Source organism: Sinohyriopsis cumingii, chromosome 5 (assembly GCF_028554795.1).
Source record: "Sinohyriopsis cumingii isolate HCF-2022 chromosome 5, ASM2855479v2, whole genome shotgun sequence".
Lineage (NCBI taxonomy): Eukaryota > Metazoa > Mollusca > Bivalvia > Unionida > Unionidae > Sinohyriopsis > Sinohyriopsis cumingii.
The window spans coordinates 70,155,243-70,169,434 of record NC_142965.1 but is presented as its reverse complement, the minus strand read 5'-3'; the positions used below and the strand labels follow the sequence as shown (position 1 = coordinate 70,169,434).

The window sequence follows — 14,192 nt, the reverse complement described above, 5'->3', positions numbered from 1 at the left end:
CGATGCAAATCACGTGTGTACTTGTCGTGGAAGTTGTGGACCGTATACTTAGTATGATAATACCGGTCTGGTTAATCTAGGTCACAGCCTTCTGCCCCACGACTTTCGTATTGAGCACCTGTGCGTAACGTTCACGTATGGGTATGCAAACGTAATATGAAGACGATGTCATGTGGGGTAAAACATTGTGACCTAGAGCAGGATCGAAATTACAAATTCTCTATTAACTTACTACTTCATTTAAATTACATTAATTTGCGCATAAACTTGCAATAATTTTATATACGTATTTTTATTATAAAACGAACACGAACAGTCTCGAGGATAAAAATGCTGTTTATAATGGGGGGGGGGGGGGGGGAGGGGGCTTGTACCCGAAAAAATTTTCATTGTGTCGTTTTTTTCCGCTAAAGCTCTCTATACGAGCAATGATTACAGACCCTTCAGATCCGGTAAATATATTATGATAACCAGGCTCAATTTTCATTTCCGCTTTCTTCCCCGCCAGCTGTCAATTTTCAATATTGAACATGTTAAGAAATTGCTAGGATAAAAATGACTTTTATTGCCCATGTTAGTAAATTTACAAGAAGATACATATTGAGTCCAGAATCTATAATATGCTTTGTTTTAATTATTATCATTTATAACACATTTCACCACGTAAAACCTCTGTGGAATTACTGGCAAAGGGCAAAGTTTCATTTACAACGAAGATCAAGGGAAGAAGAGTCTAAAAGTGACATCGACAATATTGCTTGGAAAGATAGGTAATCTGGCATTTGCAATCATTAGCATAATACATAAAATTAGCATAAAATCTCCCTCCCCTAAAAAAATGTGGAACAATTGTAGAACTACTGGATCATCTATTGGATGTGGGCACGACATACGATATATACCATACGATTATTTTGAGGTCATCCTCTTTGAATCGGCGGAGGTGAAAACTCTGTATTTATTGGTGATGCAGTCATTTGCTTTAGAGCTTTATTGTACTGGCCATCCATGCAAATAAAAATAAAGACAAAAACGAGTGTGTATACTGACTGAAATATATTGTGTACTGACTCAACATAACTTAAAACAGAGCACAGTAATAGTAGAGAACAACAATTATGTATAATACCTTTCAAATATTTTGTATAGGGTCATGTGGGCATTCTTTGCAATGCAAAAGGAAATATTTCCACATTCCATAAAACATTGATTTCTTAAATATTGAACATATATTTAAAGTCATGAATTTGCACAGTGTATAATTATTTTCACTTCATTTGCTTTTTGTTTTAAATTTTTTTCTTTGCAGAAGTATTTCCTAGACATAAAATCTAATGTATCCACCATAAGATTTATATTGTTGGGGTTGATATCGTCCAGAATAAATGGTGTTGTGTAGTGTGATTCCTTGGGCTGCCAAAGTTGTTTGCAGTTGGAGTATGTTAACAGAATGGAGATAATGTTGATGTTGATGAAAGTCATTAGAGAAACTTATCCCTCTTTTAACCCACTTCAATATTCATCAGCTACCGTCAGATTTCAACCAGCTGAAATGTGCATCAGCATATCTTGAAAACATGTCCATTTGCTTGTGTCATAATTTGATTCCATGAGTGAAAAGATAGTTATTATAGCCCAACTAAGGCAATTGTCAATATGGGCTGCCAAGTTCGTGAGATATTCCTGAAAATGTGGCCTCTAGTACCCCAGTTAGATGACTGGGGAACATGCAACACAGTGCTATTTATTTTGGAAGTAAGACATCAACAAAAACAGAAATATCAGGGTGAACATCTTACACTGTAGGATGACTGGGGAACATGCTACACAGTGCTATTTATTTTGGAAGTAAGACCTCAACAAAAACAGAAATATCAGGGTGAACATCTTACACTGTAGGACTAAAGTACTTTCCAGAGTAAATCATTAATGATGCCAGAAAATAAAAGCTACAATTGAAGGCTTTTCAACTCGACCTTGTGCATATGATATTCTTTTTCAAAAGAGTTTGCTTTGCACACTATAAAGTTTGTGAGGTCATTTCTGGAAAAAATTTCAGTATGCTCATGGAAATTAATTAAGTATAGCAACATCTGTTTTTCTAGCAAAATCTTGTATCCATTTCTGGTAAAGTTGAATCAGATGAGGCAGTCATTATAGAACTTTAGCTCATTATATCACAAATGATATTGGTTGCTCGGAACTATTGCAGTATCCTTAATTGATTTAGTATTTTCTATAATTTGCAAATCCTTTAAATATTATAGCATATCCTAGTTGGTTACTATTGTGTAGATTTCTATTATTTTTGTACTACTGTTTGAAGCTGATATAGGAAAACAAGTATCATCATTTTAACGTTATTTGAAACATGGTTCAGTGTAAAGTAACCCAGTGTGGTACATAACATGTTCAGCAGTTATGCACCTCATCCACCACAATGTAATGCATGATCTTTATTTCAAACTATGCATTTTTGAAAACCAAGGTTTTGATATGATATTCCTATCTACACCTTGGCAGATCAAACATATATTGGTGCTTTGTACTAGCAACAGCTGTTGGATTTCATGAGTTTCCTCCCTTAGTATGTAATGTCACCTAACCAATAGCATGATGCAATGTACATCAGCTGAAAATGTTGGGAGCAGTTGACCTAAAAAGGATACTTGGGAAAATTCACATCGAAAGTATGACCATGTGCTGGAGGGAAGCCATTAATGTGTATTTGCGTGTAAAGTATTTGTGCAAGCACGGACTAGCACTGGAAAATTGTTTATTTATCAGTTCATTCAAGTTGTGTGCTCCCCATGTTTTGATCCTGTAGGAACTTAATTTTGACTGGAAAATATTTGCTTGATACACTAAGGTGTAGATAGGGTTATCACATTGGAACCTTGGCTAGATTTCATGCAAACCATGAGTTAGGTCTCCTTTGTTTTCCTTAGTGTGTGAAGTTGTGTTTTTTAAAAAAAATATGGAATATAAGTTTGAAATGTTTTTTTATGTCCATATTCTTTCAGAACATCATGGGAAATGATGAAAGGAAATGCTGCCATGTTTGCAATACAGGGTCGGCGCCCTCACATGGAAGACAGGTTCAACATGGTGCATGATCTAGAGGGGACAAAAACTTCTTTGTATGGAATTTTTGATGGCCATGGGGGAGAGGTCAGTGTATTTGCATATTACCTAGTGTTGAAAGTGAGTGCTTTAAGTTCATGCTGGACACTTAGATGCTGGTCTTGGGTTCATTATCTGCTTAGGCCAGGTTGGGTCAGCTGCCTCAAAGTGTCCCTGGGAATTGGACATATTTTCTTGGCATGATATAACCAGTAATGTTGTAAACTTTGCTAGTCTTGGACACCTAGTGGACCTTCAATAAATAACCATGCAACTCAGTTGTAAGAAACTGAATCTCATTTTTTTAAACAGATGTAAAAAAATTCCCTAGATGGCAAGAATGGTTAGCCATGCAGACTCAAATTAAAGCATAATTATAAAAGCGAACTTCAAACTTGAAATGTAACAGAAAAATAAAGACATCATCATCCAGATAATATTGATTATTTTAGACATTAAGATATGTAGTACATAATTTAATGATTTTACATGAACAAATTGATCTCTCCATTATTTTACATGAACAAATTGATCTCACCATGATTTTACATGAACAAATTGATCTCACCATGATTTTACTTGAACAAATTGATCTCACCATGATTTTACTTGAACAGATTGATCTCACCGTGATTTTACTTGAACAAATTGATCTTGCCATGATTTTACATGAACAAATTGATCTCATCATGATTTTAACCCAGTCCGAAAATTTTTGTACAGGACAATTTTCAGTATTTAGGAGGCAGATTTTACAAGAGAACCCTAACTTTCAATAGACTACTTATAGTATGCTTCAAAACTATTTATAATCACCTATGAGTCAGGTCCTGATGCAAACAACATAGATCCTGATCTGCCGTTGCATAATAAGCTGGAAGATCGAGGTCTGATTTGTTTGTTCTTCTAATTATTCTTAATAACTAGGTTAATAAATGAAAACCTCGCATTGGTCATTTGCAAAAAGTCACTTAGGAAGCACTAGATTATAAAGATTTTACACAGTAAATCAGATTGAGCTATGTTATTTTATAAATGAAAGTTACAGGTTTTGTTATGCTTACAGTGAACTGGATCATCAGGATTTTTACATGCTTGTTCAGTTTTAAGAGGCAATTCATCAAGTTTAAGGGTTTTTCTGGATCAGCATGATTTTTACCTGCTTGTTCATTTTTTTAAAGGGGCAATTCATCCAGTTAGGGGTGATTCGTGTATCAGTATGATTTTTACATGCTTGTTCATTTTTTTAAAGGGGCAATTCATCCAGTTAGGGTGATTCGTGTATCAGTATGATTTTTACGTGCTTGTTCATTTTTTATGGGGCAGTTCATCCAGCTTAGGTGTGATTCATGGAATCTCACATCCAGAAGTAAACACTGCATCTGGACTTTTGTTCTCATCAAGATCCCAAGTTTCTGTGTCCAGGAAATCGAGTGTTTAAAGGATAAAGGAGATCTTGTCTTAAAAATATGTGATAACAACCGACGTAACAATATTCTGTATACCATGAGGTTGATTGGAGCAGTTTCCTGTAAAATGGAACTTTCCACATGATAATAAAGTGATCAAATTGGCACTAAAATGCCATAGATTATGAAATGATGAAGATATTAAACTATACCTGTTGCACAAAAATTGACTTCCATTTTGGCTGTGATAACATATTCCAGAAAATGGATTGCTTCAACCCTCTACCTTAATGATAAAATCTTTCCAACTGACATATTGAAAAATTTGAGTTACACTGTCTGTGTGACTGGTGTATGGTGAGTACAAGCGTTAGATTAGGAAACACTTGGCTGCTGAGAGCATAAAACAGGTAACCATTACACCCTTGACATTTATATAGGGGGAGGAATTAGATTGGTTTTGTGTTGAGGTGACCATTAGGTAAATTGACCATTAGGACAGGTTTGACTGTACTCATTTGATTCCATGCCATTGTGTGAAATGCAAATTAAGAAAAGTAGTCGAGAATGAAGCTCTATTGAGTTTCTGGCCAACATATTTTAGAAGGGTAGTGCATAAGGGTATAAGAGTTTATGTAATGATGGCATATGAAAACTTTCCCTCACTATAAGCCTCTTCATTATAACACCTTCCTATTATAAGGTCATGGCTGTAATTTGATTAAGTGGTAGTAAAAATGTGTCTTACAGTACTAAACTACAAGTTGGTAAAAGTACGGCTTCCATTGACAGCAACATAATGAGGGAATACTGGTAATCTCTGACTGATGAATAACATTATAATGAAGGATTACTATTTATATTTACGTTTTCATTTCAGTTTGCAGCAGAATTTGTAGAGAAGACTATTTTTAAAGAACTGATGATTCGTTTGTTGAGGCCTTCAACAGAGGACAATATCAGTGAAAATTTAACCCAAATTTTAGCCCAGGAAGTTTTGAGTGTAGATAGCAGGCTTTTAGATATCGAGAGGAACAGTTTTGACATCTCAGGTATTTTTTTAATTACATCCCTTTTTATCTTAAAGGTTTAGCAGGGGTATATTGTGATACTGAAAGAAGGTACTTCCATAAAGGATATTGCAGTATTATGTGACATCCTCCATCAGTTGTCATTTTGTTACTGTCTTTTCTCCTTAGTGACAACTAATGGGTGTCAGGTAGTCTTAGGTGCACGTTTTTATAGATCATTGACATCTAGGGCTCAGGTGGCTGAGTGGTCTAAGGCACTCACCTGTATGATTACTGATGTCTCACCTCTGTCCACTTGAATTTGAGTCTTGGACTCGACCAACATGGTTACATAAGAAAGCTTGTCAGTAGCTTCCCATGGTTTGGTCTTTCTTCCAGGGGTTTTCCTGGGTTCATCCTCTCTACTTGCTTCCATGTATAACATACCATGCATGTGTTGGAAAAATGACATTCGACCATGACACCCACAACCTTAGCAACTATAATAATCCTAGTGTGGGTTGATCAGTATGCAAGATGTGATGGTTTGGTAATCTGTAGAAACTGAAAACCATTTTGCTGTGTGGCCACCATGCTGGAAGGAGGCGACAGTGTATTCTCAGTCTTGTCCCAAAATGGTTTATCCACACACAACCTGACCATCATTTTTAAATAATAGTTTTAATGAGCAGTCATGAAATTGTTTCTCATTTTTTTTTCGATGCAGACTCAAAACCTTCAGACTCAGTTGGCAGCACAGTTCGCCTTTCATGTTGCTCTTACTGTTTTAACATTGCTGAGGCATGTATTACCTTCCAAAATGTAGATTATCTCCCCTTTGTCATATGTAGAACTTTACATTGTGCTTTCCAGTAGTGGTTTGATAATACATCTGCCACTTCTTCATATTTGTTGATTATCGGTGTTCCCCAGATACATATAATTTATCCTATATCAATTTATCACTAATTCAGACAAAATCTGCTTCTTCTAAAGGATTCAATTACTCAGTTTTTAATAATACATGTAAAAATAATAACAATTTGTTGGCCAAGAAGATGGAATGCATGTTATATAAATATCAATAGACACGTTCAAGTTTATTCAGCTAAAAGAATTTTAATATCTCCTGATGTGACATGGCCATGAACTAGATAAACATAAGCTGCTTTTGTTGGACAAACATTGAAAGCAAATTGAAATGCAGTGTTCTGGTTAGAATGGAATGCTTGTCCTCAAAAGGCCTCTTGCTTTGCCCCATCTGTGCACATCGGCCTTCTTCAACCTCAGCCTCATCAGCTCCATTCAGTGTGACCCTTTGTCTTCAACTGCACAATTAGCATCTGTATAAACACTGTAATTTTCCACATGCCTCTTTAGTTATATTGGTTGTTTTCATTGTTTGTCAAACTTGAATCACTTGCTTAACTGATTGCAGATCACATTGTACTTTGATTAAACACCAGGTTACAGTGTATATTAGCCAGATCATATTGTACTTTGATTAAACATCAGATTACAGTGTATATTAGCCAGGTCATATTGTACTTTGATTAAACACCAGATTACAGTGTATATTAGCCAGATCACATTATACTTTGATTAAACACCAAGTTACAGTGTATATTAGCCAGATCATATTGTACTTTGATTAAACACCAAGTTACAGTGTATATTAGCCAGATCACATTATACTTTGATTGAACACCAAGTTACAGTGTATATTAGCCAGATCACATTATACTTTGATTAAACACCAAGTTACAGTGTATATTAGCCAGATCACATTATACTGTGATTAAACACCAAGTTACAGTGTATACAGTAAAACCTGTCTTGAGAGACCACTGCTATGAGAGACCGCCTGTCTTGAGAGACCAGGTTCTCCATGTACAGATTTAGAGATTATATATTGTTATAACCTGTTATGAGAGACCACCTGTCATGAGAGACCATTATGTTTTGGCAGAAGGGGTGGTCTTTCAAGACAGGTTCCACTGTATTAGCCGGATCACATTATACTTTGATTAAACACCAAGTTACAGTGTATATTAGCCAGATCACATTATACTTTGATTAAACACCAAGTTACAGTGTATATTAGCCAGATCATAACTATATAATTAAAGACATTACTGCATTTGGTCTGGCTTAGAAGCATCTGTCTTGTGAAAATTTGCTATCTGCAAAGATGTTTTTTTTTTTGTCTGCCACATTAAAAAATGTGTCAGTGCCAAATTTTGCCAAGCGTATGAAGAAAAAAAACTTTGAATTACACCATTAGTACAGTCATGCAGAGTGAAAAACGTTGATGTTCCCAGTTTGCAACAAAAAAAGTTGCAAGCCACAACCGTCCATTAATTTCCATTTTAGGCTTCAGCTTTTGCAGGTAAGCAATTTCGTTTACTTTCGATGAATTTCTGTTGACCAATACAAGCCATATTAGCTGACACATGATCCTATGGTCAACTGTGTTTTGATGTGAATTGAATAATTAATGAGAGGCCATATGTGGACTAAGTGGACAATTTAAGAGATAATATGTCAGTAAAAATAAAGAGAGGATAGAACCATGGACATTGACTTTAGATCAGGTCTTCTTTCTTTCTGTGATTATGGTATACATTGCCGTATTTGACATTATAGTTAATCTTTCTGTGATTATGGTATACATTGCCGTATTTGACATTATAGTTGATCTTTCTGTGATTATGGTATACATTGCCGTTTTTGACATTATAGTTGATCTTTCTGTGATTATGGTATACATTGCCATATTTGACATTATAGTTAATCTTTCTGTGACTATGGTATACTTTGCAGTATTTGACATGATTATAGTTGATCTTTCTGTGATTATGGTATACATTGCCATATTTGACATTATAGTTAATCTTTCTGTGATTATGGTATACATTGCAGTATTTGACATGATTATAGTTGATCTTTCTGTGATTATGGTATACACTGCCCTATTTTGACATGATAGTTGATCTTTCTGTGATTATGGTATACATTGCCGTATTTGACATTATAGTTGATCTAGCAAGTGGTGGCTGTAAAGAATACTTCCTTTGTAATGCAGATGTTTATTATTATATTGTACAGCTCACAGGAGGTCACATCAATGCTTACAATTAACCTATACAAAATATGTCTACTATATATAATGCATTATTATTTATAGGTAAAATGTAAGCACCAATATGAGCCTCTGTGGTTCAACTTTCTCATTGCCTTATCCACCTTACCTTTTTTTCTCTTTCACACTAAATTTTAAGATGTCATACTAGTCTTTATATGTCTAATTCAGTTTTTGGGGTAAATACTTAAGGTAAATTGATGTTCTTAAAAGCTCTGTCTTGCACATTTTGATGTTACAAATGTAACAACTACTTGGTTAAACAGTGTTTACTATATACATGAGTCCTATTAGGTTAACATTGTTCTAAGTTGCAATAAACAAACAGTACTTACTAGCCTTCCTTGTCATAAAAATCAAAGTGTAGACATAATACATTAAAAATTGAAAGCAGAAAGTTCATAGAAATCTAGCAGTAAAATGAACAATTTGACAAGAATTTTGTAACAGTACATAAACCCTTCATGTTGGATTTTAAATCAGTTACTGCAAGAACTGATGCATTTGTCACTATGTGTATTAGACTGATAAATCAACACCACACCTGTAAAGATATTGACTGGAAGTTTAGGGACTGATATCAGTTCATTAAAACCTGAAAAATATGCTGACACTTTTGTCTGCACACATCAGTGGATATTTTATGCACTTAGTGGTATTATTTGCAGCTGTTGAGCTACTGTCAGCTACAGGGTTCTTTTGGCAACATGTACAGGATATTTCTGGATCAAATCATATGTTTTGTAACTTGTACGTTCATGTGGAGTAGCCAAACACTTTGTCCTATGGCAGTTTGGAATTTTGCACAGATATGGTTATTACCAAATACCAATAGTGTCTTTATGCTGGTGTGTTCAGCAAGATTTGCATGCATCAAAATTGCACATTATAATAAACAGGTGTCATGAGACTCACATATACTCCATCAGTATCAACACAGATTTGGAGGGTACATGTATGTAATGAGACATGTAAATTGTTAGTGGTAGAAATTTAATTTGAAGTTTGAATATTTTCTTTGTTCCCTAATAAATGCTATTATATACTGTATAGTTAGTGTCGATCAAGTCATTGCAAGCCTTTGTTTTCTAATTTTTGTTGTTGTATTGATCCCAGTAATGAAAGCAGTTTTTCTAAGGTTCTCACACTCAACAATGATTTCAGCTACCTCACCTGGGACATCAGTTGTTGAAACAAATCAAACCAAACCATCATAACCATGGAAAAGGTAGCTCGGTGAATCTCATCACAAAGTTGGGGTCAAGGACTGGCAGAAACAATAACTACAGCTTTGCTTGTAACAAAGTCAGACCAAAATGGCAGAATAAGGGATGTCTTTTTTTGTTTTTTACTGTGTGAGAAGCATAAATCATATAGAACCAAAGAAAGTAAAGTATGGTCTGAAGTGGGGGACATGTATTCAAGAAAGGACAAAGCACATCAACACCTGGGTGGTGAACAGCACCTTTTTGCTGTTGCGCTGGATATGGCACACAGAGTTGAAGATATTGCTTCTAAGATTAAAACAGTGTAGTCCAAACAACAGCGAGGGATGCACTTAAAGTTCTCTACTATTTACTGCAGTACAACTTGCTTCTGAACTTGTTTGGCCCAACCATTGACCTATATATTGATGTAGGTGCCACAGATCTACCCGAGCTTGCCAAGAAAGCCAATTACAGAAATTGGGACAGTCTAATTCAGTTGCTCAGCATTATATTGGTAAAGATGAGCATGAAATTTTATATGAGATGTGCAGAAATTAGTACTGTTCCATAATTGCAGATGAAGTTACAGACAAATATGACTCGAAAACATTTGGCTGTGTGTTCACATTATGCTGACTGCCAGAGGCAGGTGAAGACAGCTTTTGTAACTGACATTGAAATACTTAATGGAACTGCAGATACAGTTACTGAGGATATCAATAAATGCAATCAAAGTGTCTGAGACATGTGTTTATGTTGTTTGTTTTACTGATAAGTTGAAACAAACTGTTTTGGTCCATATCTGCCAGATGGTAGATCTGGGTATGTGCATTTTGTTGCAGGACATGACTTGTAAGCAGGAATAAGTGGTACCAAGTTTCGTAGAGATATGCCCCAGAAAGAAAATGTGAATGATTGATGGATGGATGGATGAACAGATGGAAGAAAACAAAAAATATTAAAATTTAAGAGTAGTGAATATCAAAATGGATATATATGCCAATCCACTAGTCTAATATGTACACCATATTTCATAGTGTGATATTTGGTTGTAGTGTTGTGCTTTGGAACAAAAGTTTGGATAGATGGATAGTCGAATACTATAAATATTGTATCTGAAGATTTGTGAAATACCAAAAAGCACATCTGGACCACTGGACTAATATGTGTATCAAATTTCATAGAAACTTATTCAGCAGTTTGTTTAGTTTTGCCCTGCTGATGAAAGTGTGGATAATGACTGGATAGATGGACAAAAATAGGCAGAAACATAAAATTAATTTAAATCAAAGAATCATTAATAGCAAAAGGCACATATCGGTGTTGCAGGTAGGTTCCCCAGGGCAGAAAACTCTTTGACCCCAAACCTCCACATTTGGGGGGGGACACAAAACATTTTAGTGAGACAGATGAAAATAATACATGATGCACTAATTGTGCCATAAAAATGATATAATACACTCTTGTTTGCTTCCACCTTTTTGGCGCTGCACTGTATGATCATATTTTTCCTTGGACACTTGCATTATCACAATAAAAGCTTTATTGTGTGATCTTTTGAAAACATTTACATGATTAAATGTCTGGTTAGCCTGAAATGAGCATGGAATTTTTCTTTCAAATCTTGATCTCATTTGACTTTATTGTACATTCATTAGTTATTAGCATTTATTATAATAAATAACTGTGTTAATAAAAAGTTATTGACACATCTTTTTGTCTCCTATTAGATGTTTTGGCAGTGCAGTGGATTTTGTTGTTGTTGTTGTTGTTGTTGAGTTTAATTATAGTGGCGTGCACACAATTGTGCATGTGCCACTTTTTTCTGACTGCACCGCAGCCTGTTGTTTCTGGGGAAGGGAATGGTACCACCTCCTCCCCGCTTTTATGGGTTCAAGGAACCCTGATAGTTTGGCCTCAATCTGTGAGTCCATAAAGGTCCCTTGCAGTTGAATGGTTGGCTGTCATTAGTGGGAAGGAGAGCTTGGGAATGGTCCTGGTTGCTTCACATCGCTGGTTTCTTGTTGCTTTTGACTGGTGTTTCTTTTTTTCTTTCTTTTTTTTCTCTTCAAAATGTTCTAAACCGGGGGGTGTTCTAGGCTGTTTATAGAGGTTGTTAGTATAAATCATGTATGAAGAGAGATTTTCAAGGTTATTATGGTATTGCTGGTCGAGGTGTTTAGGGTGTGCAATGGATAGAGATAACGCTTTGTTTTTGTTACATTCATTTTCACTTTAACCATAAGGCACAGCATATTATATCGTGATGTTGCCTATCTGTACGTCTGTCACCAGTTTCATTTCTGCACAATAACTTGAGTTGTCCACCATCTATATTTAACAAACTTTGTTGTTGGCTTGCACTTGGGGTAAGGAAGAATCCTATAGATTTCAGGGTCAAACGTTCATAGGTCAGGGTAAATGACTGAAAGAAGACAAATGCTTTCTGCACAGTAACTTAAGTTCTCCACTATCAACTCTTAATAACATTTGCAGAAGGCTTTGCACTTGTGTAAGAAAGATCCCTGTTGACTTTGAGGTCAAACGTCAAGGTCAGAGTGAATGAAGAAAATTGGTTTCTCCACAATAATATGATGACTCTACATTGTACAGTTACCAAACATTGTGAATGCCTTGCGTATGAGATAGGGAAGAAGATTGTTGATTTTGGGTACAAATGGCCAAGTGTCAGGGTCAATGTGACCAAGAGAAGAAAAATGGTTTTCACAAAAAAACTTGTTTGTGTATCTTGTATGGTTGCAAAACTTTGTGGATGGCTTTCACTTGTGGCAAGAAAGAACCCTGTGTAATTAAGGGTCAAACGTTTATGTCAAGGTCACTGTGGCTTAATGAATAAAATGGTTTCTGCAAATTAACATTAGTTTTAGATCACATAACTGGATCAAATTTTGTGGACAGCATGCACTTGGGGTAAGGAAGAAGTCTAGTATTCAGATGGTCAAAGATCAAGGTCACTTTAATTGAAAAAGAATGATTTCTTCACAATAGCATTAGTTCTGCACCACAGACCTGGAGAAGACGTTACTGATGGTTTTCACTTGGGATAAGGAAAAAGCCTATGACTTTGGGGTCAAAAGGTCAAGGTTATTGGGACTGTTTTGGCACAAATGTTTCATGTACATCCATTTGCACAGAGGACTGCTAAAATGGTGTGAGCATAAAATGTGCTGCTTATGGTGCTCTTGTTGGATAATACCTTTGTAATATTTCTTTGAGACATTTTACAAAGAAATGATGCCTCTTGGTTTCTTACAGCTATGGTAATAAAATTTCAATCATAACCAATTTTCAGTGCAATTTTGAAAAAGACATTGATTATGTGACAGTACCTGTGTGTACTTGCTTGTGCAATTTCATGCAGCACATCCTACATTCTTCAAGATGGAGACCTTAGAACTTTGATCATTTCTAAGGGGAGGTGTCAGATTTGAAGGGTTTGGTGTAGGGACACTTTTTTAGGGATGGAGCTAAATTTAAGTGAGAAAAAGCATGGGACATGGGGCCAGAATTCCAGTTATATGTAATAGACAATACAAAAATATAGTTGCTTTTCGCCTTAATTAAGTTTTTGCTACTTTCAGGTACAACTGCACTGATTGCCATAGTGAGGGATAGAATTTTAACAGTTGCCAATGTAGGAGATTCCAGGGGAGTCATATGTGACAAGAATGGAAAAACTATTCCATTATCCTTTGATCACAAACCGCAACAGGTTCGTACACAGTTATTCCTTTAAATATTTTTTTCATTTAGGCCCCCCCCCCCCCCCCCGTCCTTTGAGAAATTGCCAGCAATTTCAGGTCTAATGGGCCCCAGGAAGTCCCTAGGGGTCTACCCTGAGAAATTTTTCAGTATGCCAGTGGGTCAGTTTAACACTGGCTACCATAAAGCAAGAAGCAGCCTTGAAGATAATTTATAGTTATTGACTGTTGAAGAGATTTATACAAGGTTTTATCCCCCCCCCCCCCCGAATAATGATATTGATTGAGGTCTTAAGTCAATAGAAAGATTTATCCACCCCCAGAATAATGATATTGATTGATGTCTTAAGTCAATAGAAAGATTTATCCACCCCCAGAATAATGATATTGATTGATGTCTTAAGTCAATAGAAAGATTTATCCACCCCCCAGAATAATGATATTGATTGATGTCTTAAGTCAATAGAAAGATTTATCCACCCCCCAGAATAATGATATTGATTGATGTCTTAAGTCAATAGAAAGATTTATCCACCCCCAGAATAATGATATTGATTGATGTCTTAAGTCAATAGAAA

General features: G+C 35.6%; 1 protein-coding gene across 1 annotated transcript in view; it reads left to right on the top strand.

Annotated features, from left to right (window-relative positions):
• The first annotated feature begins 506 nt into the window (after nt 1–506).
• The window catches only part of LOC149799392 (protein phosphatase 1L-like), a 29,458-nt gene continuing 15,772 nt past the window's right edge, over nt 507–14,192 (top strand). The window contains exons 1-4 of the mRNA XM_089958730.1: nt 507–770; nt 3,024–3,171; nt 5,413–5,584; nt 13,495–13,625. Coding sequence (XP_089814856.1) covers nt 556–770; nt 3,024–3,171; nt 5,413–5,584; nt 13,495–13,625 — 666 coding nt within the window. The 5' untranslated portion in view covers nt 507–555. The remainder of the gene's footprint in view (nt 771–3,023; nt 3,172–5,412; nt 5,585–13,494; nt 13,626–14,192) is intronic.